The following is a 26045-nucleotide window of genomic DNA, read 5'->3' as shown; positions in this document are numbered from 1 at the left end:
TACAATGTCCTGACACTTTGGAGTTTGGGAACAACTTTTGTACACTTCTGGCACCCTGATGCCCGTGAGCATTTCAATGACTACGCTTTAACTGATTCCTCGTACACCGCCTCTTCCAGGTTTACAGTCCCTCCTCAAAACACAAGCTTCTCTGACCCATCAAATAATTAATTTTTTTTCTTGAAGCCAAGAAAAGTTTAGTTTTCATAGCCTTTTTACAAATTTCTCACACACCAAAGGTTTTTCCACTTAAAACTTAGAAGCTAATGTTCTTCAGGACACCCAGTACCTGTTGGCCGGTTTCAGGAGTCCCCACACACAGCCAAACCCTGAAGGCCTTCTTATTGAACCTAATAGCTTCCATTGCTGCCGTTGTCTATCAACGTGTTAAAACTTCATTATGCTCCAATATCTTTTAGGCTATAACTCCTGGAAGTCACATTTGCAGTAGAAGCCCTGGACATTTTCCAGTCCAATTCCATGTTCCCTGGTCTGGCTTATGGCTTTCCCTGCTATGAGATCCAACTCTCCACCAAGTGGTGTTGTGATGATAGAACACAACTTGGTGATAGCTCTGACCTTTTGCTAACTTCCCAAGACACACAAGACACTCCAAGAAGGCCAATTAATCTGAGCTGCTGTTGGACATATAGGAACAGTCAGGACCTTCATTCTTTCTACTCAAAATCACAAAGAGAGACCCTCCCCCTCACAAGGTGCTCAGCTCGGGGCTCAGTTTTTCAAAATGTATGATGCTCTTTCATTGTGACTCAGATGAAACCCATTTTGACCAATTTAAATACATCAATGACGAGTGTGTGTCAATTCATTCCTAAAATGATGATTTAAAGTAGTTCTTTGATATTTTAATCATACTAACATGATATGACTCTTTAAAATGTTTGCATGGATGTTGATTTTTAAAGTGTATTTATGACTTTGAAGAAATCTTGTGACATTTAATTCTGTATTGATGCAGTTTGGACTTCCCTGCTTTCTCTGGTGGTTTTCTCCCTGCTAGTCTTTCTCATCCTTTGTGCCCTTGACACCACTTTGACAAAGTGTTTCCCACTCTACCTTGTTCCCTGCTTTTTGTGCCCCTCGTTTAAAGAATATCCAATTCTGCCTTGTATACCCTCCTATCTAACTTATCTGACCATGTGTCTTCACTCCTTTTTGGGTTATAGACTTCCCTTCTTTAATCTCTCCTCATAGCAGTAGTAATTGTTGACAAAAATGAATTTAACCTGACCGAACCCTTGTATCCACAGGGGGAGAAGGGAAAGAAGGGCAAAAAAGGGCCTAAGGGCGAGAAAGGAGAACAGGGTGCCCCAGGATTAGATGCACCCTGCCCATTGGTATGTCCCAACTGTGAGCTGGAGTTTGCCTGCCAGCTTCGTGGAGCGGTTGCTCTGAACAAGGAGGAAGCTCCCCTTGGGTCCACTGACTCCCAGCTTCTTGCTTTGACAGTCAATAAATCACCAACATTGAGAGATGTGCTCATTTTAAGTAGGACATAAAATCTTGCAGTTAAATCCCAAAAGCTTGCGACTGGGCCTGATTGTGGAGTCAGAAACCTCAGAGGGCAGCTCCTCCTTCACACTCCCTACGAGTCTGTCGAAACGGACCGATGCAGGGGGTGAAGGGTCGTCCGCCTCTCTCCCAGTAACACTCCTAGGTCATCTTTGCAAACAGGGTTTCCGGGGATTTAAGGGTGAAAAGGGGGAACCAGGGCAGCCAGGTCTGGACGGGCTGGATGCCCCGTGCCAATTGGTACAGTATTTCTCTTTTTCCTAAACCTCCTACCTGTGCATGCCACTCACTTTTAGCCCATTAATAACAAATAAACACACTCATGCATGAAGTGAGAGCTTGACAAGCATGGTCACTTTACTTAATCATAGCTTCATTTTCCATTTTTAGTGACAAACACTAACCCTAACATCTTCACTGCAAGCAGCCTCTTTTAGATAAAACATGTGAAATATACAGAATTAATAAATGTTTCATTTGATCTATCCTTTTAACTGATTCCTGTCTTCCCTTCAAATAAAACTGGAATAAAAGGCTAAAACTTACGTGTCCCCCCTGCTGAGCCCGCATTGGACCAGTTACCTTTTAACCTGATGCTAACAAAGAACTCCTTATACTGATGAGTTAGCCATGCTACAAGCGCATGGATCCCTCTCTCAATCCGTTAACTCTCCTATCCCCTCCTGTTCTTGTACCAATTGGGCCAGACCATTACAAGAAAATAAAATAAAACATCAAGTTGGTTGCCACTGTGGACCTGGAATATTTTCATGATTACTTGTTTTATTTTATTGATTCTCATGCCGCAGAAGCGATGCTGTCTGATGCATGAAGATTCTGGTACAATGGGTTGAACTAAATCTGGGAAAATGCATATATTGTGCTTTGCCTTTAACATTTTTCCATTCATATTTTGTCAGTTTAGAACAACAAACCGGAGTGTATTTTATTAAGATTTTATATAACATGTCCAGCACAGTTAAGAGGAAAGCAACTGATACATGGTTTTCAAACTTTTAACAAATAAAAATCTGTTTTTTATTTGTTGAGATAAAATGTATGTAGCCCCATTTAATTGGATACTCTAAAATTAAGTTCAGCATAAACGATACCTTTTGAAGTTACCTTATTAGCAGAGTCACCTGTACATAATTTAGTGTAAATATCTCTCAAGTCTTAACATCTCAAAGAACAATGTTAAACCTGAACTGGCAGAGTATCGTGCAATTGTACATCTAGCAAGACATAGCCATTCAATAAAACAGGCTGCAGATATAGAGTGTCATTCAGAGCAGCAGAGAGCCACACTTCACCTGGGAGAATAAAAGCTCTGCAATTGTTATAAGAAAGTCATGAGAATGATTAAAGCTTGTTATAAACCATGTTGGGGGACAGTAATCATTTGCTCTGGTCAGATGAGACTTTCTGGCCTACATGCAAATATGTGTGGAGGACAAGCGACACGATTTATTACGCTGAAGATGCCATCGCCACTGTCAAACATGGCGATGGCATCATGATGCTGCGGGAATCCAAAGACGCATGTCTAACTTTTAGATTTTTATTTGCTTGAAAGACGTGAGAAACTACTTCCCTCCACTTAGGCACCACTTTATGTTGGTCCATTTTATAAAATCCCAATAAAATACACTGAGATCTGCAGCTGCACTGAGACAAAATGTGGAAAGGGGCATGAATACTTTAGCAAGACGTTGCATTGTATGTTCACACACATTCAATGAGCCATAGTAGATAAGAAAACATTCAGAGGTTATATTTATATTTTTATTTAATTAAACTTGGGTTATTTTTATTTCAAGACAACTTGAGTTTTGTATTTCCAGTTGCTGTTTTTTTTTTTCCAGCTTTCTGCTGTTATTAAACTCAACTATGATTAAAATCCAACAGCAGAATCATCATGGTGTGCATGAGCAACATATTTCTATGTATTTTGTGCATGTACAGTTTCTTTTTTTTGGCTAGAATGAAATGAAATGTGTGCATTCAGACTAACAGACAGAAACCAACTAAAAAGCTTAATATGAAAGAATGTTTTGAACATTTTATTTAATGTTTGAAACACCCTTTATGTACACATGCCATTCAAAAGTCTAAATTTTTTATGATGAGTTCAGCTGCTACATTATGTAACTCATCTTTTTTTACTTGTTTTTGTAGAAACGTTTGAGTTAAAGTTGGATGAAAGCTTGTGCGTGAGTGTGTAGGATACTAGTCAAGTGAACTGATTTTGCCCTCCTGTTTTTACTTTCACTGTGGCTTTACATCTTCAGATATAATTATGCCCACAATGAATGAAAAAACACAAAAGCTACATGTCATTTTTTTAGATTTCACTTCTAAACACTCTGACTTCCCTAAAGTGTTTTATAAGTGTTTTCAAGCTCTCTGAAAGTTTCCTTGCATTTTTCTTTTGACTTTGGCTGCTTTATCTCTTGTCCCAAGGCTGGAACGTTACCATTTTGAAAGGTAATAAAATGAAGAGGGAAAATTTGCAACATCAGAAAAACCACTTTATTCATCATTTTATGACTTTATCATTTTAACATCTAGTACTCCTCAATGTCATGATAAAATCTCCAATATTTAGCATATACAGTATGTCCAAAGAGTAAAGGACAGAAGAAATACAAAAGAACAATCAACATTAAGAACTTGATTCCACATTTCCTGTTGATGTAAAGTATGTTACTCCAACAAAAAATATCTCTCAAAATACTGTAAATTTTAAGTGGTTAGTTGGTAGAATCAGCCAATACAAATTGTAACAGAGAACACTATAAACTAAAATGGATTAAAATGCCAAATTTATGCTTTTATTGTTCTCAAGTACCAATACAACTACTTGACTAAAAATAAGGGGGAAAAAGCATCCAAAGTCCAAAGAAAATTTTCAAATATGTCCAGTGTAAAGAGCCACTAAATTAAATAATCTTATCAGGTATCCATAAAGTCTCAAACACAGAATAGAAGTTAGGGGTAGTTTGTAACTTCTTTTCTTTCTCAAAGTCAGGTGAGAGTTTTAATAAAATACGTTTGTGCCCACTAATTAAAATGCTTAAATTCTAAACAATACAGCCGGGATCAAGATGTTGCTTTCATCTGATTAAAGCCGCATGTCTTTTCAAGAGAAGTTAACTGTATTGATTTGTGGTTAATGAGTGGATTTTCTTGAGAATCAATCTAACTTCTGACATATGTGAAGTGTTATATAAAGTATAAGCCTACTAATCGCATTTATGTGACAGTCTTACACAGGTTAGCAGTAAGTTATTGTTTCAGTTCTAACTGTTTCTCTTCTGTTAACAGGGTCCGGATGGATTACCAATGCCTGGTTGCTGGCAGAAGGTGAGATAATCTTCTCTCAATCAGCAATATTATGGTTTGCACTGGAAATTGAGAGTATATTTAATAGCAAAACAGAATTTAGCATTAAAATACTTCAATAGCCATTGCAATTCAGCTTTTTTGTGTGTTAAGGCTTGAAGCATGCAAAATTTTGATTTCCATTTCCAAAGTTGATAAATATGTAGCAAAAAGTGTATAAAAAAAGATACCTAGAAGAAGATAGCAAAGCTAGTTGTCAACATTTATTGAAAAGTGATCAACATGGAACACCATGTTTGGGTATCGATACATAACAGAATTGCCACCCAAGAAGAGAATTTGTCATAACAAAGTGACGATTTATGTTCCAATTTGTCAAGAGAGGAGCAGCAAATCAAGATAAATGTTTTACTAATTTGGACAATTACCTGCCCCACAGATGTAAATGACTGCTAAAATTCATAAAACTTGTCATTTTTGCTCCAATTCTGACCAGCATTTTTTATTCCAATGCAATGGTATAAGATATAATGATTTCTTTCATTTTGTTGACTCGATGGCGGCTTTTCTCACGTGTGTTTCAGCGTCTTTATGTTTGCATGCGTTCTCTGATAAACTGGAAGAAACAATATGTGAATGCTGTGTAAAACATCTCATTGTGTCAAACTGAAAGACCTACTCAAAGTGACGAAACAACTTGTTTTTGTATGCTTTCTTTGCAGTGATCACTCTAACCTGAAACGCATGGAGTTTGTAAATAATGCTTCTTTTATGGTATTTATAGTTTTTTAATGGAAAAAAAAGGAGTCAAAAAGAAATAAGTCTATGTGTGCAACAATACAAAAGAAAAAAAAAGATAACCGTCTGTAAGCTGCTTCTACTCACATCGCTGTGTGGAAACAAAAACACGTGTGTGCGTCCCGCTGTCTCACATCTGCTTCGTGATGGAGTTCAGATCCTCGGCTGCCGGCAGAACTCGTGTCTTTAGGTTTTTGCATGGCTCGGACTGGAGCGTGGCAGCCCCGCCAGATCCTAAGGGTTGGAAGGAGTGAGACGAGAAGAAGTGGAGTTGGGAAGTGGAGGAAATGGGATCTGGATTGGCTTCTTAACACAAAACGCTAAGTGTCGTGTGCTGTTTTGTCTCCATGAGCTCACCAACTATTCATGCGGCACCATTTGCTCAAAGACTAAAAAAAACATTTGAAAAGGGAAAAAAAGACTGCACTGAGCTGACTGAACGTTGCTTTTCCCCCTCAACCCCCCATCCCTTGAAAAAGCATGAGTAGTGTACTATATTTAAATGTAATGTACATACATGTCACTGTTATGTGATTGTTTCATAATTTGTGTGGGAAAAAAAAAATCTGAAAAATCAGAAGGCCCAAAGCTCTGAAATGGTAACTTTTTCTTCCCTTTTAATCTTCTTAAGGGAGTCACACCGTGGCTTGTAGCCTGAGTACCCTCCTTCCCCTTCTGAGAGTAAAGGTGTCAGTACATTTTTTTTTTTTTGCTTTATTTGTGGCGAGGCCTGCCGAGCGAACAGTCTCGTAAGGCTTTTGCTGTTGCACTCAAGGGGCTCGACATCGTCAGTGCGGCGCTTCCTCAGGGTCGCGTATCTCTGGACAAGAGTCTCGGCAAGAGTCTCTGCACTGGCAAGAAAACCAATCAGTCTCACACAGTTTGGATTGGAGCCTGGACAGGCGAGCTTGGTGAGCACGGGAATGGAAATGGATTCTGCAGGAGAGTCGCTCATCGTTCTCCCTGTGAGATGAAACGGGAGACGCTTCGAGATCTTCTGAGAACGTTGATAGAATGCAGTTGTGATGTTTTTCTTTATTCATTTTTTATTATTTTATTTTAGTTTTTTTTACACATCATTTGTATTTTCTGTAATATAGCCTTTGGTGCCTCAAGCTTTTATTCATTCCTTTATCAAAAGAGTTTATACTTTATTTTAAACCATTTGATTGGTGTTTATTTCTAAATGAAGGAGACATTTTGTTTGGGAAGGACTGAAAAGACGTTGCGCACTGTTTTTGTTTTGATATGTTTTGTCTTCACCAAGAATAACTCCGTCTGGTTATCAGTAAGGTGGCATTGATTTCAACCATATGTCCACTAAAGCTGCTTAGTGTTTGCATAAAACATTGTGGCAGTGAATGGAAGTAGCTGAAAGTGTTACTTTTAGCTACTTCCCTGGAATAACTCACAAACGTTGTTCCAGGGACATCTCCTCTCACACAACTCAAATTCTCCAAGTTTATAAGTTACTCTTGGTATTGAAAACTCGCTTGCAAATATGCTGAAGTTGTGAGAGATCTCGTGTACAGTGTGGTCAAGTTTTCTGCATGAACACCGTTTAGGAAATGTAGATTTAAAAAGAAAACTGTAATTTTTGATGGAGTGTATCCAAAGGCTATTTAAATCCATTTAAGGTCTAAAGTAGAAAAGGTTATTGTCAACATAATAGTCTATAGCAAACTTCTTTACACCTCTAAATCTTCTATATTGTCTTACATACTGTATATGGTGACAATATATATTGAAGTACAGGACATTAATCATCTTCCACCAACACCAGTCTGGCCAGTTATGTCACATTCCTCACCACATGGAGCAAACATTGTCAGAATTTAGGATTTATATTTATTTTATCACACAAGTCCATTTACCTTTTCATATTTCCAGCATTAAAATGACTTATTTTGACAATGTAGGTGCTATGCAAGGCAATAGTTTTTGTCTTCTTCGTGTATAGTGCATTTCACAAGTATTAAAAGCCCTTCTCGTATTATTACATTTTGAGTTGTAACAACTAAAATCTTTAATAAATTTCATTGGGGTTTGTTGTAATTGATCAGAGCGAAGTAGTGCATAATTGTGAAGTGGAAGGTAAATGGTTTTCATTGGGGGATGGGGGGGGGTTGTGGAAAAAAAAGGAGATAAAAGTTTGAAAAGTGTGGTTTGCACATGTATTTGGGATCCTAATTGAATTTTATGTTGAGCAAACCTTCTAACATAGTGACATCTAGAATAGAGCTGCACAATATGAAAAAAATCTAGCATATCATTTGTGTGTAGTGTGAACATCCGCTCCTGTATGGCTCTGTCCAACTAGCTAAATAGTTGGCAAGTAAAACACAACTTTGTAACTTCCTTTGGAACATATTAGCCAACAATTATTGCACTCTAGACAGTCCTTTCCAATATGAGTATTACACACACTGATCTGGTGATGACAATATGTTTGTGATATATTGTGCAGCCTTAAGCGATACCCTGATTGTTCTTTTCAGAATAGCAGAGATTAAATTAACAGATTACGTATCGTAGCAAAACTAGCTAAATACATGCGCACGGCACACTTCAAAGTATTGATTTGGAAAAAGCAAATGTAGAATACTATGTGGCATGTATCCACTCAAAAGTTAGGCACTGCTTTGTGTTGATTTATCACAAAATATGTTTCATCCCAAAAATATTGACGTTTGTAATTGTAACATGACGAGATGTGAAAGAGTTCCAGGGGTGTATAAACATTTGCAAGGCACTGTGCAGTCAGATCTGAACCATTTACTGTAAGAGCAGATGTGGTAACAGCAGGTCGATCTGTGAGAATGTTTCTGTTTAACTGTTCATCTCATCATGACAAAGAGTGGATGCACATCTGTACAAACTATTTCTTTTCAATCATACCAGCAGCTACAGCTAAAAAAAAAGAAAAAAGAAGCAGATTTCTTTACAGCTGTTGGGGGTTTATGTTTGTCTAAAACAGGAGGGGTTTTTTTAACATTTATTTGTGTATTTGTTTCAGTATTCTAAGTGGTGCATTATTTATTTTTCTACAGTTTTCTTTTTGTAAATGAAGGCATTTTTGTTGGGTTCTGAGCAGCATTCCTTTTTAGTTTCTGATGCCAGTTTTTGTGTTGATGTGACGGAACTTTAAGCTCATAATGAGGCATCATAAAACAAATCTGCAAATGTAACATTGGTAGAAATTGAGAGAGCATTTGCATGTTATTGTAATGTGTACTTAATGTGCATTTACGTCAATTTATAGGCCTTACATCACACGAGTACATCTGCTTTGTCGAACTTTGTGTGTCAACTATGACGACACACCAATTATAAATTCATGTCGGCCTTGTCTCACGCTTTTTTTTTTCTTTCTTTGTCTCTTTACATTGAATGTAGTTTGATATATATGTATAGTGGAATATTAATGTACTGTTGAGATGTGCTCATTTGATATAAAGTGCAATTTATACTTTGGTTCATGCGTGTAGCATCAAATGCTGCTTAACTATCACACTGCAGTGGTTTTCTTTAGCTTCATTTGTTCAACCCTGTATACCACTACCTGGAGACATGGAGGGATTTGTAAACACAGACTTTTAATTAAATCTTAATTTACAGGATTTTTGTTTCAATCTCTTTTTTTCAATCGATATTTGTGTCAACATTTAATAGTTTGTTTTGGTAATTATTTTTTATTTTGTTTTGATTACCAGCCTTTGTTTTAGTACAGCTTTTGTTCTCATAAGGTGCTGTAACTTTAGAATGTGCAGCTATTTTTTTTAAATTTTATTAAACATGGTTTGCTTGAGTTTGGTGTTAAAGTTTCACATTTAGTTTACTAAGCTAGACATAAGTGCCAAAATATATTAACTATTGACTTCCTATTGAGCTGCACAATTGGTACTAATAGGATGCTTTGAATCTATAATGCTGTGCTGCACAAAAGCCTCTTGCTTAAGGTTCCTCTGAGGCAGACTTTTTCAATTCTGGTCCTCAGGTACGCTATTCTGCATGTTTTAGATGTTTCCTTGCTTTAATAAAAATAATAGACAATGGGAGTTCTTTAAAAAAAACTGTTAATCAGCCATCAATTGAAATCATGTGCGTCAAAGCAGGGAAACGTCTGAAACGTGCAGGGCAGTGTACCTTGATAGCCAGTGTTGGAGAAGCACTGTACTAAAAGCTAGGACAGTATTTCTAACTCTGAATGGCATGTGAACTGATCAAAAATTTGTCCTTTTGATACTTTTTTTTTGTTTTAGTACTAAAAAACCTTATTTTATTTTATTTTCTAGTTTGGAGCAGATTTATTTCCTAAGTTTTCCAAGGTGTCTTTTTTTCTTAGTTTGGCCCCTAGAAACAGTCAAAAAGATAAATAAGTGACGTTGGGTATATTTACCACATTTGGACTTTGTTAAATTTACTTTATCTTGGTTGTGGAGGAAAACTTTCAGCTGGATGGTTATCATTCACACTACAGCGCCTCTTGTGGCATAAAGAATTATAACATGCAGAAAAGTTGATGTGAATAAAATCCCACATTCACTGAAAAGACTTATTTTTGTTTTCTAAAACTAAATTAAAATAAGTAATTTATAAAGTTTTAAACACAATAAGAAAATCAGAAGTGATCACATTTGATATTCCTTAAATCTGTTTGCATGTGGCTTTTAAGGGCAACTGAAAGATGAACTAAAATAGTTAAAACATTTTGTCTGCCAGTATGTCTTTGGTATATTGGGAAAAAAAATACTGATTAGACTAGAGGACACAGGGAAGTGCAAACATTATTTTCCACTGATCCAAACTTTCCAAGTGAAAAAGCAGACACAAGACAAAAGATTTGCATCAACAATGTTGTTACTGCTGCATTAATGTTTAAGCACAGGGATTTTCTTGGATCAACAAAAATTCTTAAGCCAAATTGAAAGAGCAAATTTGTCATGTATCTTAATTCTGGTTTTGTTTGCATAACTCAAACAAAAGGTTTGAGTTATTGGACATGTTTTTTATGATATGTTTTTCTTTCAGCCTTGTTTCTTTTATTGATGCAATACCAACTTTATCTACATTTCTTGATCTCACATTCTGTATTTTAAGCTGATATTTCATGTGACTGTGCTGTTGGAGGAAAATAAACCGTCTTTTAAGTATTCCAAAAAGAATGTTTGCCTTTATTCCCAGTTTTACTTTGAGGCATGTAATATTCCTTTTTATGTTTAAATTCTTAAATTTATTTAATAAAAACATAACTGGTCACATATAGTTGGAGAGTTATTTGTAAAAATGTTTTGGCACTACTGGTCTTTATTCAACAGTAGCTGGATGGATAGGAGAGAAGGATAACTGCGCTGAGCCGCTGAGGCATGTGGCGCCCCACAAACCGACACAGACTACTGCTGTGCAATGTGTTTATAGATTTATGTTTGTACCAATCTACTTCTTTAATGACTGCAGTTTAGTGGATTTTCAGTTTAAACACGTGACATAATTTTCGTTGACTTAATTGGTTTTCCAAAATTTTTTGTTATGAATATTCTTTTGTTGAAATTAATGAAAAAAGTGATTACATTTTTATGTTAAACCAAAATAAAAATGGTTTGTGCATGCTTTACATTTAGCATGGTTGCAGATTTATTTCCTTCAGTATCCTTGCAATAGCGATAATAAAGACATAGCATTTTCTACATAATCACATTTGTTACCTTAACTGCTGGGATGAGTTTTATATCAATAGGATAATATTTGAGAAAAATAGAGGGGGCATGCATATATCAGCAGGCTAATAATAGGCTTTGTCAAAAAATGCATCCCCTGCTAAAATGGAGAAATAAAGAGTTAAGAGTGGAATAACTTTTTCTACATAATCAAACTTGTTCTATGAACTGCTGGGATGAGTTTTATATCAATAGGATGATATTTGAGGAAAATAGAGGGGGCATGCATATATCAGCAGGCTAATAATAGGCTTTGTCAAAAAATGCATCCCCTGCTAAAATTGAGAAATAAAGAGTTAAGAGGGATTTTACCTTTTCTACGTAATGACACTTGTTCTCTGAGCTACTTCTGTAAGTTTCATATCAACAGGACAATAGACAGGGGATACAAATATTGGCAGGCTCAGAAATTAAAATGCATCCCCCCTACATTCATAGACTAGACAGTAAAGGATGATATAAAAAGTTTTACATAACGGGCTTCTGTTTTGTAATGCTTTAAGCCATTGTGTTAAAAGAAAAATCGGGGAATTTCAAACCGTCTGCGGAGAACATTTTCATCAGACTGACTGAAAAACGTTCGACTCATATGTTTCAATAAAGCTATAAAACCCGTATTTATTTCAATTAATCTGCAAAATAAAACCCACCGTTTTATGGCTTACATGGTTAAGAAACGTGATAATGTTACAAATATCTTCAAAAATTTCCTCTTCGGTCATATTTCAGTCCGTTTCCTCATCAATATGCGAGAGTTTAGAGCGATGCGCGCTCCCGCGACAGGGCATGCAATTACAGCTTCACTCAGCTGTGTGCTGGCTGGAACACATGGTGCTCGACCAGTTTTTCTGTTGCATGACATAAAGATGTCGCTTGACGGACTGGAGAAAAAGAAGACGATAGACTTGAGAAAGAAGCACATTGGGTAAGTCATACATGACTGCAGATGTTAGAGAACGTATAGAAACGACAGTCTGATTATGTAGAACATTACAGAAAAAAAAATATTTGTCTATCACCTTATTATCATTATTATATCTGCCAAGAATTAATACAACCATTCTAAAGTTATTTGCTTATAAAATTCATTTTAAATTATTTGTGTAGGGCATTACTACTATGTGGTTACATTTTTGCTAGCATATGTTTTATGTTAAAGTGCTGAATCAGAGGGGATTCACCTGTAGTGTTGCAACAATTGATTGTTCCTCTGCAGACCATCTTGTAAGATCTTCTTCAGCCATGATCCCATCAAGATCGTAAAAGCCAAAGGTCAGTATATGTATGACGAAAAAGGACAGCGCTACTTAGACTGCATCAACAACGTGGCTCACGGTAAGCATAAAAATATAAAACACACTTTTAAATGTAAAAAAAAAAAAAGTCTAGTTCTTGAGATTCTGAAAGGATCTTTAGGCAATTGTACCACTACAGGAAATTACTACAACATGTAATACAACAACCCAAAAAAAAAAAAACCTATTTGTAATTTGTGTTCTCCCCCCCCCCCCCAAATTATCTAGTTTCATTTTTTAATTTTCACGATTGTCCATCTAAGTTTGATTTAGACCTCCTGTTTTTCTCCAGTGGGCCACTGTCACCCGGACGTGGTGAAGGCAGGAGCTGAGCAGATGGGATTACTTAACACCAACACCCGGTTTTTGCATGACAACCTGGTACTGTATGCCCAGAGGCTGCAAGCGACTCTGCCAGACAAGCTGTCTGTGTGCTACTTTGTCAACTCAGGGTAAAATATAGCCAGACATATTTTCCAAACCTGAAACAAAGACTTTACAAAGGCGTTACCAACTGTCAGACCTGTTCTGAAGGTTCAAGAAACCCTCACTTAAAGTTATGAAAGCTTTTGCTTTCATAACAAAAGTTATTAACTTTAGTTGTTATGAAAAAAAAACAAAAGTTTTTTATGTATAAAAAGTTTTGTTTTTATACATATAAAACTTTATGTATAAAAGTTTTTATACATAAAAACTTTTATACATATGTTTTTTATACTTATGTATAAAAAAAATTAATTTTCTCCACCGATGTATAAGTTACATACATTTGAAAACCTTTAGTTAATAAACATTTTATGGTGCAAAGGTCTCTTGGTTTGACTATACTGCAGACGTGATCAAAGCAAGGATAAGATGCACACTCAGCATTAGTTGCTTCCTAAAGGTCTGATTTATCAAACTGATCCAGGTCACCATGGTTATTTATTTACACCACTTTTCTACAGTACTGCAGCACGAACCGTCTGAATAATCTAGATGGAGGTAATTATGTTTTTGATAATGATATATAAACCCTCCACACTACACTGAAGACATATCAGCAATATTAAGTTCTAAACTTGACATTAAAATTTCTCCTAGAGGTCTTTAGAGGAAAAAACTGAGCTTGTAGTGTGAGCTGACAGACTTTGTTCTAACAGCTGGTAGTAGATGCAAAAGTATTTATCTACCAAAGAACTTAAGAAAAAAAAGCTCCTGTTTTCATGCTGCAACCACAAATTACAATTACAATTTTTCTGAGAGAAAATCCCAAAGGGATTAATAAAGTTTATATCAATCCATCTGTCGTCACTAATCTAATCTATCTTCACTGCTTTTATTAAGATTCTGTGTGATGGAGCATAAATATGAAGTGGAAGAGCAGGTTCTGAAAGGTGTGATGTGTTTCTGAGAACATTTTTCCACCACACAAAGCGATTGGCATGTCAGTCAAAAAAGTTACAATTTTGGTCTCATCTGACCAGTTCACAATCTTTCATGTTTGCTGTGTGACTTCTAGAAAATTGCAAACAGAACTTCTTGCTTTGTTAGTCGTCCAGTTGAAAGATTCTCCCACCTGAGCTGTGGATCTCTGCAGCTCCTCCTAACTTTCAGGAACCTTTTGTCTACTTTTGCTCTCTTTGTCAGTTTGGGTGGACGGTCGTGTCTTAGGAGGTTTGCAATTGTACCATCTCAGTTAAAATCAATAGAATACAAGTGGATGCTACGCATTTCACACCTTTAGTTGTAAAATAAAATGTGAAAAGCGTGCGTGATTTTTCTTCCACTGCATATTGGTTTATTACAAAAAATCTCAGTAAAATAAATTGGTTATAATTTGACAAAATCGACATTTTAAGAGGAACAAACAGTTTTGTACTGTATTATAAATGTACTAATACAGGTAGATAACCTGCAATTTTGATCTGGAGTTTTGGAAGTATGAATAATTTAAAACCCCTTTTCAAGGCTCTAAAAATCAATTAACATTTATTTATTTCTTTTTACATTAATTCAGTCAGAATGAATGAATGGGCGTTCGCCTCAGCTGCCCTTGCATTGGGAGATGAAATAACACGCTGCGAATGACGTCCATGAGGCTTCACCTGTGTGTTTTGTGGTGACTGAGTAACTTAATGTAACCCTTTGCCCCATCAGCTCTGAAGCCAACGACCTGGCCCTCCGACTTGCATGGCAGTACACAGGGAACAAAGATATCATAACACTGGAAAAGTAAGAGCCACTATATCTCAGTCATGATGTGTGTTGTGACAGAGCAGCCACGACTTCTTACCTTTGATTCATAGCACTACAGTTTGACACAAGAGCTCTAAGTGATCCGCTGGATTGTGTTTACTCTGTCTGCAGTGCGTACCACGGCCATGTGTCATCACTCATTGACATTAGTCCTTATAAGTTCCACCAGCTGTCAGATGCTGAGCAGAGTCACTTCGTCCATGTGGTGAGTGGGGTTTTGCTCTCACCTTCCGCCTGCCTGCACGCTATTAAAACCCCATAGCTTTGCTCTGCTCTGCTGCGTTTTGACAGGCTGCTGAGTTCTCAGCATACATGTGAGTGGAGATAAGAAAGGAAAAGACAGAGAAAAGTAAAAAAAAAAATGCATCCAAAACTCTTTTTACCCTAAACTAAATAGAAAAACCCCCTCTTTTTCTAAATTTGGTTTGATAACATTTATTTGGTTGAAGTATTGCTCTTTTGGATAATTTATTTCTTCTGGTTTTGGGTGCCTGGGTTATACTTATGATATGGATTACGAGAACGTTTCATTTTCTTTAGGGATAAATAACAAATTTTTTCACAGAATTGAAATATTTTTGATAGCTTTCTTTGGACTTTGGATGATTTTAACTAAATTACAGCACCTAGCCATCTTCATAGCTTCTAAACCTCAAAATGAAACAATGATGTAGCATTCTGTAACAAAGTTACAATTTAAATTCTGTACACACTCCTAGACAGAAGCGATCCTGCTATTCAGTGAGTGCTACCAGCCCATGTTGCCATCAGCAGCATATATGTGTTTCCACAACAAGGAATAAAATATAAATACATATGTTAGTTTGCAGATTAACACAGAACACAGAAAACAAAAGTAAGAAGAGCCCTATATTGATATCTTTCCATACAGGCTCCAAGCCCAGATGTGTACAGAGGCAAATACAGTGCAGACCGTCCTGATGCAGCTACAGCGTATGCAGATGAAGTCAAAGACATAATAGAGAAAGTCCATAAAAAAGGACATAAGGTATGTCCTTTTTATGTTTTTAATGTTTCTGAATGCTTAGACTAATAGAGTGCTTAATATGTTGTATAGTGTTTGAAGTAAATGATCTCATTGCACAAAATGACCAATATGCTTTGGTTTGTTTGACTCTGGACTAATATTTTGCTACACAAGAAATGTTGATGCTTTCTTTGTTTTCCTCTGATTTAGTTAAATATCAGGCGGCATTTTTTTTTTTTTTTGACAAAACAGCCTGAAAGCTTTGCTAACATTAGATCTGATGACCTAGAGTAACATTGAAGCCTGTCCCAACGTTACACAACAGCCACAATCTTATTTAGCCCAGTCAAGTGAAAACCAAATCAGCAGACTTGATACAGGGAGACGACGGGAACCGTTCTATTTGCAGCTTATCAGCCTGGCTGCAGATATGTGGAGCCGATATGTTTTTCTCTTGGGCAGATTGCTGCTTTTATTGCCGAATCGCTGCAGAGTTGTGGTGGGCAGGTCATCCCCCCAGTGGGTTACTTCCAGCAAGTGGCTGAGTATGTATCCAGCATTAGTGTTTGTGTTTACACTGATGGTTATAGGGTCACTGACCGTTTTTGATATCAAGTCTCCCCTACTTTGCTGAATGTACGACCAAATCTGACTAAACTTTTCTCCTCTACAGGCATGTCCGCAAAGCAGGAGGTGTTTTTATCGCGGATGAGGTTCAGGTGGGTTTTGGCAGAGTTGGCTCTCAGTTCTGGGCCTTCCAGCTTCAGGGAGACGACTTTGTGCCGGATATTGTCACAATGGGGAAGCCTATTGGCAACGGCCACCCCATGTCATGTGTGGTCACAACCAGGGAAGTGGCCGAGGCCTTTATGTCATCTGGAATGGAGTACTTCAATACAGTAAGAGCTTATTTTAAGAATAAAGGAAAAATTAAAGCAACTCATGTACTGGATATCAGATTTTTTTGGCTCTGTTTTATAGCATTAAATTATGTTGCAAAAAACTCATTGAAAATACTTAAATGAATATGTAAAACCTATTTTCATCAGTATGTATTAATACTTTTAGTTTGGCGGTAACCCTGTGTCTTGCGCCATTGGTCTGGCCGTCCTGGATGTGATTGAGAAAGAGGATCTGCAGGGAAACGCACTGCGTGTTGGCCAGTACCTCACTAATGTGCTGGAAAAACAAAAGGAGAAGCATCCGCTGATTGGAGACATTAGGTGAGGCAAAGCCCGACTCCAAAACGCTAAATAATCAGTGGCTTCACAAGAAAATATATCATGTAAATTCTCTCTTTTCTTGAAATAGAATTAAGTGAGCTGGGGAATTCCAGTTCTTTATAACACCTTTTAAATACACTGCTCAAAAAAATAAAGGGAACACTTAAACAACACAATATAACTCCAAGTAAATCAAACTTCTGTGAAATCAAACTGTCCACTTAGGAAGCAACACTGATTGACAATCAATTTCACCTGCTGTTGTGCAAATGGAACTTTGTACAGAACAAAGTATTCAATGAGAATATTTCTTTCATTCAGAACTAGGATGTGTTATTTGAGTGTTCCCTTTATTTTTTTGAGCAGTGCATATATTTTTACATTTTTGCTAATTAATTAGGATTGTTCAAATTAGCATAAGACTAAAAAGCTCTTACATGACATTTCTCATAGCTACACATACTTTGTACCACTTTTCTTCATAAGACATCAGAGGCTCCGAAGGATTGTTGATTTATTACAATTAAGTAGAAAATCAAACATATTCTCGATTACTTTATATTTTGAATAGTGTGTAAGACATCTTACAAGAATGTATGTAAAAATAGAATTTTAGCAATTTTCAGGCTAAACAAAAGCGTCACTCTCTGCAGGGGGCGAGGCCTGTTTGTTGGGGTGGAGCTGGTGAAGGACAGAGTGAAGCTCACTCCAGCTACAGCCGAAGCCCAGGAGGTCATTTATAAGTAAGACTTAAGGTTTCAGTCTTGTTTTTTCTGAGGTCAAAAACAGACATATGACACAGAATCTACATGAAAAGTGTGGACATTTTATTTGCAGAAAGTGAGGAGATAAGTATTTAAAAGATAAAACAGGATAGACAGAAGTTGTTGATTGCTGCCACTTAACTTTATCTTTAAGGAAGATAAACTGAATGTTCAGATTGTAAAATCCAAAAATGTCACAACTAACAGCTATAAAAACACTATTGATCACTGCATAAAGCTGGCATTCAATGATTTTTTTTACAGATTATTGGGGGAAGATTAAACAGTGCTAATTCCACTGACAAAATTAAACAATAGTGATTATTCCAGATGCTTACTGCACAGTATGTAAATTTTTATTGTACATACACTTAAAGACGCTTCACATGAAATCAGTCACATATATTCACATTCACACACTGATAATGGCAAGCTACTGGACTGTAGCCACAGCTGTCTTTATTGAGTAAAACAAGCATAACCAGCTGACATAGTAATTAACTAAGGTAGAACCTGCTTAACACACATGCTTAGCAACTGTCATTTTAAAATGGCATTAGCTATGGAAGAGTGGTAGATGGTTCTCCTTTAGCTTCAACACCAGTCTGGGTCTTCTTTACTTTTCTCTTGCTTACAATTGTAAGCAATTGTAAGTAATAGTTAAGTACTGGGTTCTTCTTTTAGCAAGCTGAGCAGCAGTGCTCAGTGAGATGTGGAGCATATTTTAGTTCAGTGACAGCTGAACCAGGAAGAAAACTAAGCAGTTGATTACGCTAAAGATATAATGCCATCAAATACTGTATGCCTGTGTAAATAACCACAGAGAGCTGAATAGTGAATATTTCCAGACTAAAGGAGCAGCACGTCCTTTTAAGCGCTGATGGACCTCATCGTAATGTGCTGAAATTCAAGCCCCCACTGTGCTTCACCACGGAGGATGCTGACCTGGTGGTGGAAAAGATCGACCCCATTCTTAAAGGTATTTGTTTACTAGCTGCAGATGCTCTGTGAATGTGTTCAGAGGTATTATGTTGCTACTTCCTTCATTCCAGAGCTGGAGGAAGCATTAGGCTTGAAGGCAAACAATTCAGCAAATACGGAAAATGAAAAGAGGAGAAAGGTAAGCTGTGTGTGAAGTCCTACCAACTCTGCCAAGTTTTTTTACCCGATGAGTCGGGCTTTAATTACTTTGATTTGTGCTTCATTTCTTCACAAGCTGTCAACAGATGAAAATGGGCACAGTGGGTTAAATTACAGCAATGAAGGAGTCCAAGAACAAACCAAACAAAGGAAACGGATGAAAACATAAAGATGACTAAAAGCATTTATAGGAATTGGAGAAAAAAGCCTCAAGATTATTTTTACACAAATTAAGTTGCAACACTTTCTCAGGTGTTCGAATCAGAATATCTTGTTGGTATAAAAAGAAGACGTTAAGGTTATAACAGAACTATCATGTCATCTAATGTTTTAAATGTCTAATCCTATAAATCATATCTGTGTGTGTGAAAATACTATGTGGTACTTTGGCAACAAAACACCTCATTCCTCTTTATGAATATATGAAATATTTGTATGAACCAGTGAACAGAGTTATATTCCGTCATATAAAATAGTACACTGCTCAAAAAAATAAAGGGAACACTCAAATAACACATCCTAGATTTGAATGAAAGAAATATTCTCATTGAATACTTTGCTCTGTACAAAGTTCCATTTGCACAACAGCAGGTGAAATTGATTGTCAATCAGTGTTGCTTCCTAAGTGGACAGTTTGATTTCACAGAAGTTTGATGTACTTGGAGTTATATTGTGTTGTTTAAGTGTTCCCTTTATTTTTTTGAGCAGTATCTTTAATTTGATATTTGAATTAAAAAGGAAATTTTTAAACCTAGTGTTCTGTTTTCTTAATGTGTATCAGCTCTGTTTCATTATGGTACTGAATCTCTACCAAACAGGGACACTGTTTGACAAATCTTCAATTATTTACCAATGTTTCCATGTTCCACAGTCTGAATTCAGCTCCAAGCGTGCTACTTGGGTGTGAAACTGATATCAGTTGTTTTTGCAAATGGAAATCAGAAATGCGGTGTGCATACTCAGCCCTTTTATGCTTGTGCCAATAAATACAACTTACTCCAACCACATGCCTTTGGGTCTAATCAAATTAGTCAATAGAATACAACTGTTTGTAATTTACACTCAGCAAATTAGGATTTAGGGAGCTACATCTAAAGTGTAGCTCAGAAATTCAGAGAGGAGAGCACATCACCTGAGATTTGATGCATACAGTGGTGAAAACAAGTGTTGTGTGTATTCACAAAACATGTTTCAAATGGACCTGTGGATGCAAATTTGACTCCAGACCTGCGATATCCACATATACAAAGACATTAAAACAGAGTTCATAAATGATGTGTATTAAAGTGGAATGGCCCAGGGGAATAAAGTATTAAAGTCCTTTTTTAGCAAGGACAAAAAGGACTTTAATACTGCTTATAGGTGTTTTAAGGTTGGCAACAAAACACGCCACTCCTCTTTATGAATATACCTTTAAACATCTCCAATATGGAGAAACTGGCAGAGTTCTGCACAAATTCTTAAAGCTCCCTCAGGGACAAACTGCTACATCCTAAGTGCACAAAGGAGCATTACAGTAGATCCTTCCTCCCAACATCTGTAAAACTTCATAACCTTCACTGCTTTGCTGCTGTTGAGACGGATTCTGGAATTTCCCCATTATGGGAGAATAAAAGAATTTCTATTCTAAATCATGATGCTTCCACCTTCCAATGACTTCCTGACTTGCTTTTTTGCATTTATGTTTATTTCAACATCCAGATTACGGCAGCAATTGTGAGCAACGGAAAATCTGGAGTTTAGTAAAATGCTTTACAGTAAGCTCGTAAAGATTCCGAGACAGCACTTTGCTGTCTCACACATTGTGCTTCTTTTGGTAATAGAAATCCTTTTTACAGGCCATCAATTAGTACTAAATTAGCTCATGTTACATGGCAGAAAACAGGATTGGTTTTTAAGTACTGATGAATTTCAGATCTTTCCTTTATTTTTTGTTTTTAACACTTATCGCCATAAGTTATCATTCCATTTTATTACACATATTTTACAGACTCAATGTCTCAGTGCATGGATGGGTTGTTTGCTTTATCTAATGTAAATTTCCAACAGCCCTGCTAGAAATATATTTACTGTACAAAAAGGTGTGCCAAATACTTATTTTCTGATAAGTATGTAAATCTTTCCTTGTTGTTAAAGTCCAATTAACCCTCTTTTGACTTTGCTAAAGTACATGAAAGAAACATGAAGAATTCTGGAAATCTATAGTCAGATGAGATTGACATTAATATGTTTAATCAAAATATTTCCCTATATGTCAACAATAAATGATACACACTCTGTGGTGTAAAATATGGAAGTCTGAATTAGTTGACACAAGTTAATAAATTGTAAATCACTGCCAAGGATTCTAAAAGTACCTCCCTAAAATTTACACAAAAGTTTTGAAACGAGATTCAGATTGTTTTCAGACGATTGTGCCATTAAACGGAAAAGTAAACATACAGAGGAATTATAAGTGACAGATTTACTGATACAGTGTTACTTCCATGGCAGACATTATTTTGGAAGCTGTAAATCCAATGTTCACCTTCCTACCACATAGAAAAATAAACCTGCTAACTCAGAAGTAGCTATTAAAGGCGGATGCCTTTTTATGTCATGTTCTTACACAAGGGTCACAAAAAACATCCTACATTTTTGTTTGAAGCCATAACTGCTTTGGAGTAGTAAATTTATTCAAATACTTGTTATACTAAGCCTGGTGTTAAAGTTACCAGAGGACATCTATATTTTTTATTTTTTCCAGCAGCCGCAAACGAAACTGGCCTTTCACAGTGAAAACTAAACAGTTTTCACAACTGAACACCAACCCCCACCTTGTGGAGGAAATGTGACAGTACACTTGGATGTAATGAAAAAGGCTACTCAAAAGATGCATTTCAACATTTTTAGTCTATAATTGCACTGATGAACTGTATTTCCTTTAATACACTAGTTTTGAGTTTAATTTAATGACAGGTTAATGACCCACATGGAAATAATCCTGTTACTTATTTTCTCTTAGATTTAGAGACATCTTAAAGATCAAAACATTTATTCTCTTTTGTATAACACCCGTCATAATTCCATCTCTTGCTATAAAGGCAGGTGAATCTGTAACATCACAAAATTAGTTTCTGATCAAAACTTGGCTGTGATGATTGTACCAATTTAAAAATGTGTCTTTAAGGTTCTATAAAAAAAATAACTTAAAATATTGGAGAGGAGAACAGCTATGACCCCAAGGTCAATTATAAAAATATAAACAAGTGTGACAATCTGAGTAAATGAAGATTTAACCATATACAAAAACAGAAACTTTCAATTTCATGATCTTGTACAATGATTTTAATACAAAAACTGACAAACACTTTCACTCAACAAAATAACGCAAACAGTTCTAATTCTGTATTGAAACTGGTGGCTGCATCTCATAGACAGCTTCCTTTACACAGTTTTTCTTAAACAAATGTGAATAGGCAGTAACATTTACACAAAGCCTAATAAAGACGTCTGCTAGAGGCCCTGGTTTTAAAAGTTTTTGGTGAGGGTGTTGGTCTGGTTGCATTTCTTGAGCAAAGTTGGTGCTTTCAGTCTTGATAGGTTAAGTTTTGGATAAGTGTCACCTTTATTTATAACTAATTCTATGATTCTGTTTGGTTACTTTCTGTTGTCCATGTTCTCAGCCCATGAGGTATCCTCTGAAAAGATAACACAGATGCAACACAGATTTTTAAATGCCTTTGATTTTTACCCTATGCCAACGGTAATTTACAATCAAATCAAATATTGAGCTTCAACTTACGGCAGCTTCATGCGCATGAAAACTCTGGCCATGAAGAAGCTGAGGAGGACACTGACAAAGCCGATGAAAAGCAGCAGGAAACGATTCAGTTTGGGAATGTTTGGCGCATTGGAGCGGTCCAGGATTATAAAGCCCAGGCCTCCCATGGTGAAGAGGAAACTGGAGGCCAGTCCTTCCATAATGTATTGCCCATTGACTCTGGAAATGCAAGGAGTCAAAATAAGCTGTGAGAACATGTAATATTTTTTTCTATGTGTTTAAGTATTGAAAATTAGTGATACCTGTATGCCAGAAAGGCAACTGGTCGCTGGTGTCCATGCTCATCTGTCATTGAACCCACACTTGGAGGTTCTACAATAACGTCATAGATAATACCTGCAGGTTGGACAAATGGATACAGATGAAAGAAAAGAACGCTTATAAACAAAATGCATGTACAAGTAGTATGTAATAGTGTTTGAATAACTACCTCAGAAGGTTTCTAAGAAAATTTAAATAACACCTAGAACTAATAAAAATTAGTTTTTGATACAGAAATCATGGAGAACACTGCTGATTAATCAGTTGTTAAGCAGACTGTCAAAGTTCACTGCTAAAGATATTTGCAAATATTTGCAAAGCTGGTATTTTATAAACACACAACATTCAGATCTCTCCAGGATATGGACGGCTCCTGTAGCAATACCAGCTTCCTTAACCAGTCACAGGTATCCCAGGATGATCACCTCCATGCAATAATTAATGAGAAAGGAGCCCCAACCAAGTGCATGTTGTCCAGTACATATTAAAGCTTTTCAGCATGTTGTGAAACTCTTCTTTTATTTGTCATATCTTCTGATAAAATCTTTCTTAGACTGAATAAATAACATCGAAATGAGAGCTTGTAATAAGTCTGAGGCTTTTCACATATAAATTTCGCTTCCGTTGGTATGTTCTATTGGTCCGTATAAATAAAACGTACAAGCTAGCTTGCTTGTCGCACAAAAAAAATAACAAAAAAGCTCTTATTGGTTTAACCTGCTTCAGCGACTACAAATACAACAAAAGCTCATCTTATCGCAAATAAAACAGAACTATGAGAATTAAAGCTGCTTTGATATGCTGTGTTAATGAAGACAGGCTAGCCGTCTCTTAGCTTGTTGTTAGCTATAGTTACCTCCTGTGATGAGAAAGTAGGACACAATGACGACCGCATACACTGTCATAGCCGACGGCATGTGCAGCCATGACGGTTTCTTCAGTTTTATATTCGGACATTCGAGCACAGCAAACGGAAAACTGTATAAAGTCTCCATGATGGAACAAAAAAAAGTAGCGTCCTTCTCTCCAGCAGCGCTCCTTTCAGCCCAGGCTCGGGTACGTCTGCGCACTGACTTGGTTGACGTGTCCCGGAAGTACATGTGCTTCATTTTCTTTCCCTATTGTGGCTTCAGTAATAAAAATCACTTTTTCAGAATAGAAAAAAAAAACAAAAAAACGTTGAATATTTAATAGAACATCGTACTAACCTCCCTTCTACGTTACTTAAAGAAACAGTAAGAAACGTCCATCAGTTTTTAGTTCAGCAAGATTTACAATGTATTTGTCCCTATGGGAATATTTCAATTACATTTGTATTCTTCCCATATAAAAACGGTCCAGCAGTCCATTACTACGGAGCCCTCTAGGGGACATGGGGAATTTTTTTTCTTTTGCGTTCCCTCGCAAAACTTTTGCGTTACCTCGCAATACTGTACTGGTCAGTTATGCAGCATAATTGAACACTACCAGCCTTTCTTACGGTGGGCGCCGTACTTTCTGCTTTAATATAAGGTTATGTGAGGTTTTTCCATGAATGTTAGTATCTTTTTGTGAAATATCTGAAGTTTTATATCTTTCTTTAGGATAGAAAGGCACCACAAACCTACGATATAAACAGAAACCTTCCGTAAGTAGTAAAGAAATAAAAATACATTATAATTTGGACTATTTCTGAGTTATTATCGCGGGTAATAAATCATCTGACAGTTTTGATTGTGTCTCTGTTGTGTTCGTAGTCTGAATGGTTTAAAGAGCTGCTTTCAGTGCCGCTCCATCTTCGCCTTAACAGACATAAACATGCAGTAATAAATCGATTTTTAATCAGTGTTTTGCACCAAACAGTTAATAATAATAAACAAGTTTTCACTGAGGCTCTGTAAGAGCCATATGAATGAAATAAGTAATTATTGATATGACAGGAGCAGCGGCTTTGACACTTGTGTGGTGGGTGTGTCGATGTGGGCGTGACGTCACCAGGTATGAATGGGAAGGATACTGGCTTTGTGTGTATTAGGAAGCGGTGAGCGGGGCGGTCAGTCCTTGCAAAGTTTGGAGCCTGATCATCAAAATGGAATAAATCGATAATTGTGACAGAACAAAGAAGAGGTTTGGAGTTGATTGATAAACGGACAGATGAGATTCCCCGAGTTAACCCAGTTCGGCCCTTTACCATCATTAGTTTGTCGTGTTTTTAATAATAAAAACTTGTTAATAGTAAAAACTGTTTGGTGCAAAACACTGATTGAAAATCGATTTATTACTGCATGTTTATGTCTGTTAAGGCGAAGATGGAGCGGCACTGAAAGCAGCTCTTTAAACCATTCAGACTACGAACACAACAGAGACACAATCAAAACTGTCAGATGATTTATTACCCGCGATAATAACTCAGAAATAGTCCAAATTATAATGTATTTTTATTTCTTTCCTACTTACGGAAGGTTTCTGTTTATATCGTAGGTTTGTGGTGCCTTTCTATCCTAAAGAAAGATATAAAACTTCAGATATTTCACAAAAAGATACTAACATTCATGGAAAAACCTCACATAACCTTATATTAAAGCAGAAAGTACGGCGCCCACCGTAAGAAAGGCTGGCAGTGTTCAATTATGCTGCATAACTGACCAGTACAGTATTGCGAGGTAACGCAAAAGTTTTGCGAGGGAACGCAAAAGTTTTGCGAGGGAACGCAAAAGAAAAAAAATTCCCCATGTCCCCTAGAGGGCTCCGTACATTACCACTCACTTCAGGACTGAAGAGAATCGCAGTGTCGGAACAGTACAGGGCTTGAAAACTCCGAGAGTTATATGTACAATATTTTTGATTATAGCAAATGTATTTTCAAGTTATCCAAACAGATACCACTCTGCTAAAATAAGTGGTTAAACTCCATACAACTCATCTTGCATAAAAAAAAAGA

At 36.7% G+C, this 26045-nt stretch overlaps 3 protein-coding genes across 15 annotated transcripts in view; 2 read left to right on the top strand and 1 right to left on the bottom strand.

The window, feature by feature from the left end:
• The window catches only part of col25a1 (collagen type XXV alpha 1 chain), a 200886-nt gene extending 190057 nt beyond the window's left edge, over positions 1–10829 (top strand). For 7 of the 13 annotated variants that reach the window (XM_028038393.1, XM_028038392.1, XM_028038389.1 and 4 more), the window contains 3 exons: positions 1272–1358; positions 4861–4899; positions 6308–10829. In XM_028038393.1, coding sequence (XP_027894194.1) covers positions 1272–1358; positions 4861–4899; positions 6308–6334 — 153 coding nt within the window. In that variant the 3' untranslated portion in view covers positions 6335–10829. Of the gene's footprint in view, positions 1–1271; positions 1359–1695; positions 1774–4860; positions 4900–5600 lie in introns of all 13 variants that reach the window. The other 6 variants (XM_028038385.1, XM_028038395.1, XM_028038397.1 and 3 more) reach the window with 3 other exon arrangements.
• A 1365-nt stretch (positions 10830–12194) lies between these two features.
• On the top strand, positions 12195–19516 carry etnppl (ethanolamine-phosphate phospho-lyase). Its single transcript, XM_028038399.1, has 13 exons — positions 12195–12318; positions 12610–12728; positions 12981–13140; positions 14828–14902; positions 15038–15131; positions 15819–15935; positions 16377–16459; positions 16588–16813; positions 16983–17137; positions 17791–17880; positions 18750–18880; positions 18954–19021; positions 19118–19516. Exons 1-13 carry the CDS (start codon positions 12260–12262, stop codon positions 19208–19210), a joined length of 1470 nt encoding a protein of 489 aa, XP_027894200.1. The 5' UTR covers positions 12195–12259; the 3' UTR covers positions 19211–19516.
• Positions 19517–22345: 2829 nt separating this feature from the next.
• Positions 22346–24209, bottom strand: ostc (oligosaccharyltransferase complex subunit). The gene is made up of 4 exons (XM_028038403.1): positions 23982–24209; positions 23107–23200; positions 22826–23023; positions 22346–22721 (listed from the first exon to the last, which is right to left on the bottom strand). Exons 1-4 carry the CDS (start codon positions 24118–24120, stop codon positions 22703–22705), a joined length of 450 nt encoding a protein of 149 aa, XP_027894204.1. The 5' UTR covers positions 24121–24209; the 3' UTR covers positions 22346–22702.
• Positions 24210–26045: the final 1836 nt, after the last annotated feature.

The sequence above is a fragment of the Xiphophorus couchianus genome, chromosome 14 (assembly GCF_001444195.1).
Source record: "Xiphophorus couchianus chromosome 14, X_couchianus-1.0, whole genome shotgun sequence".
Lineage (NCBI taxonomy): Eukaryota > Metazoa > Chordata > Actinopteri > Cyprinodontiformes > Poeciliidae > Xiphophorus > Xiphophorus couchianus.
This window is presented reverse-complemented; position numbering and strand designations above follow the sequence as displayed.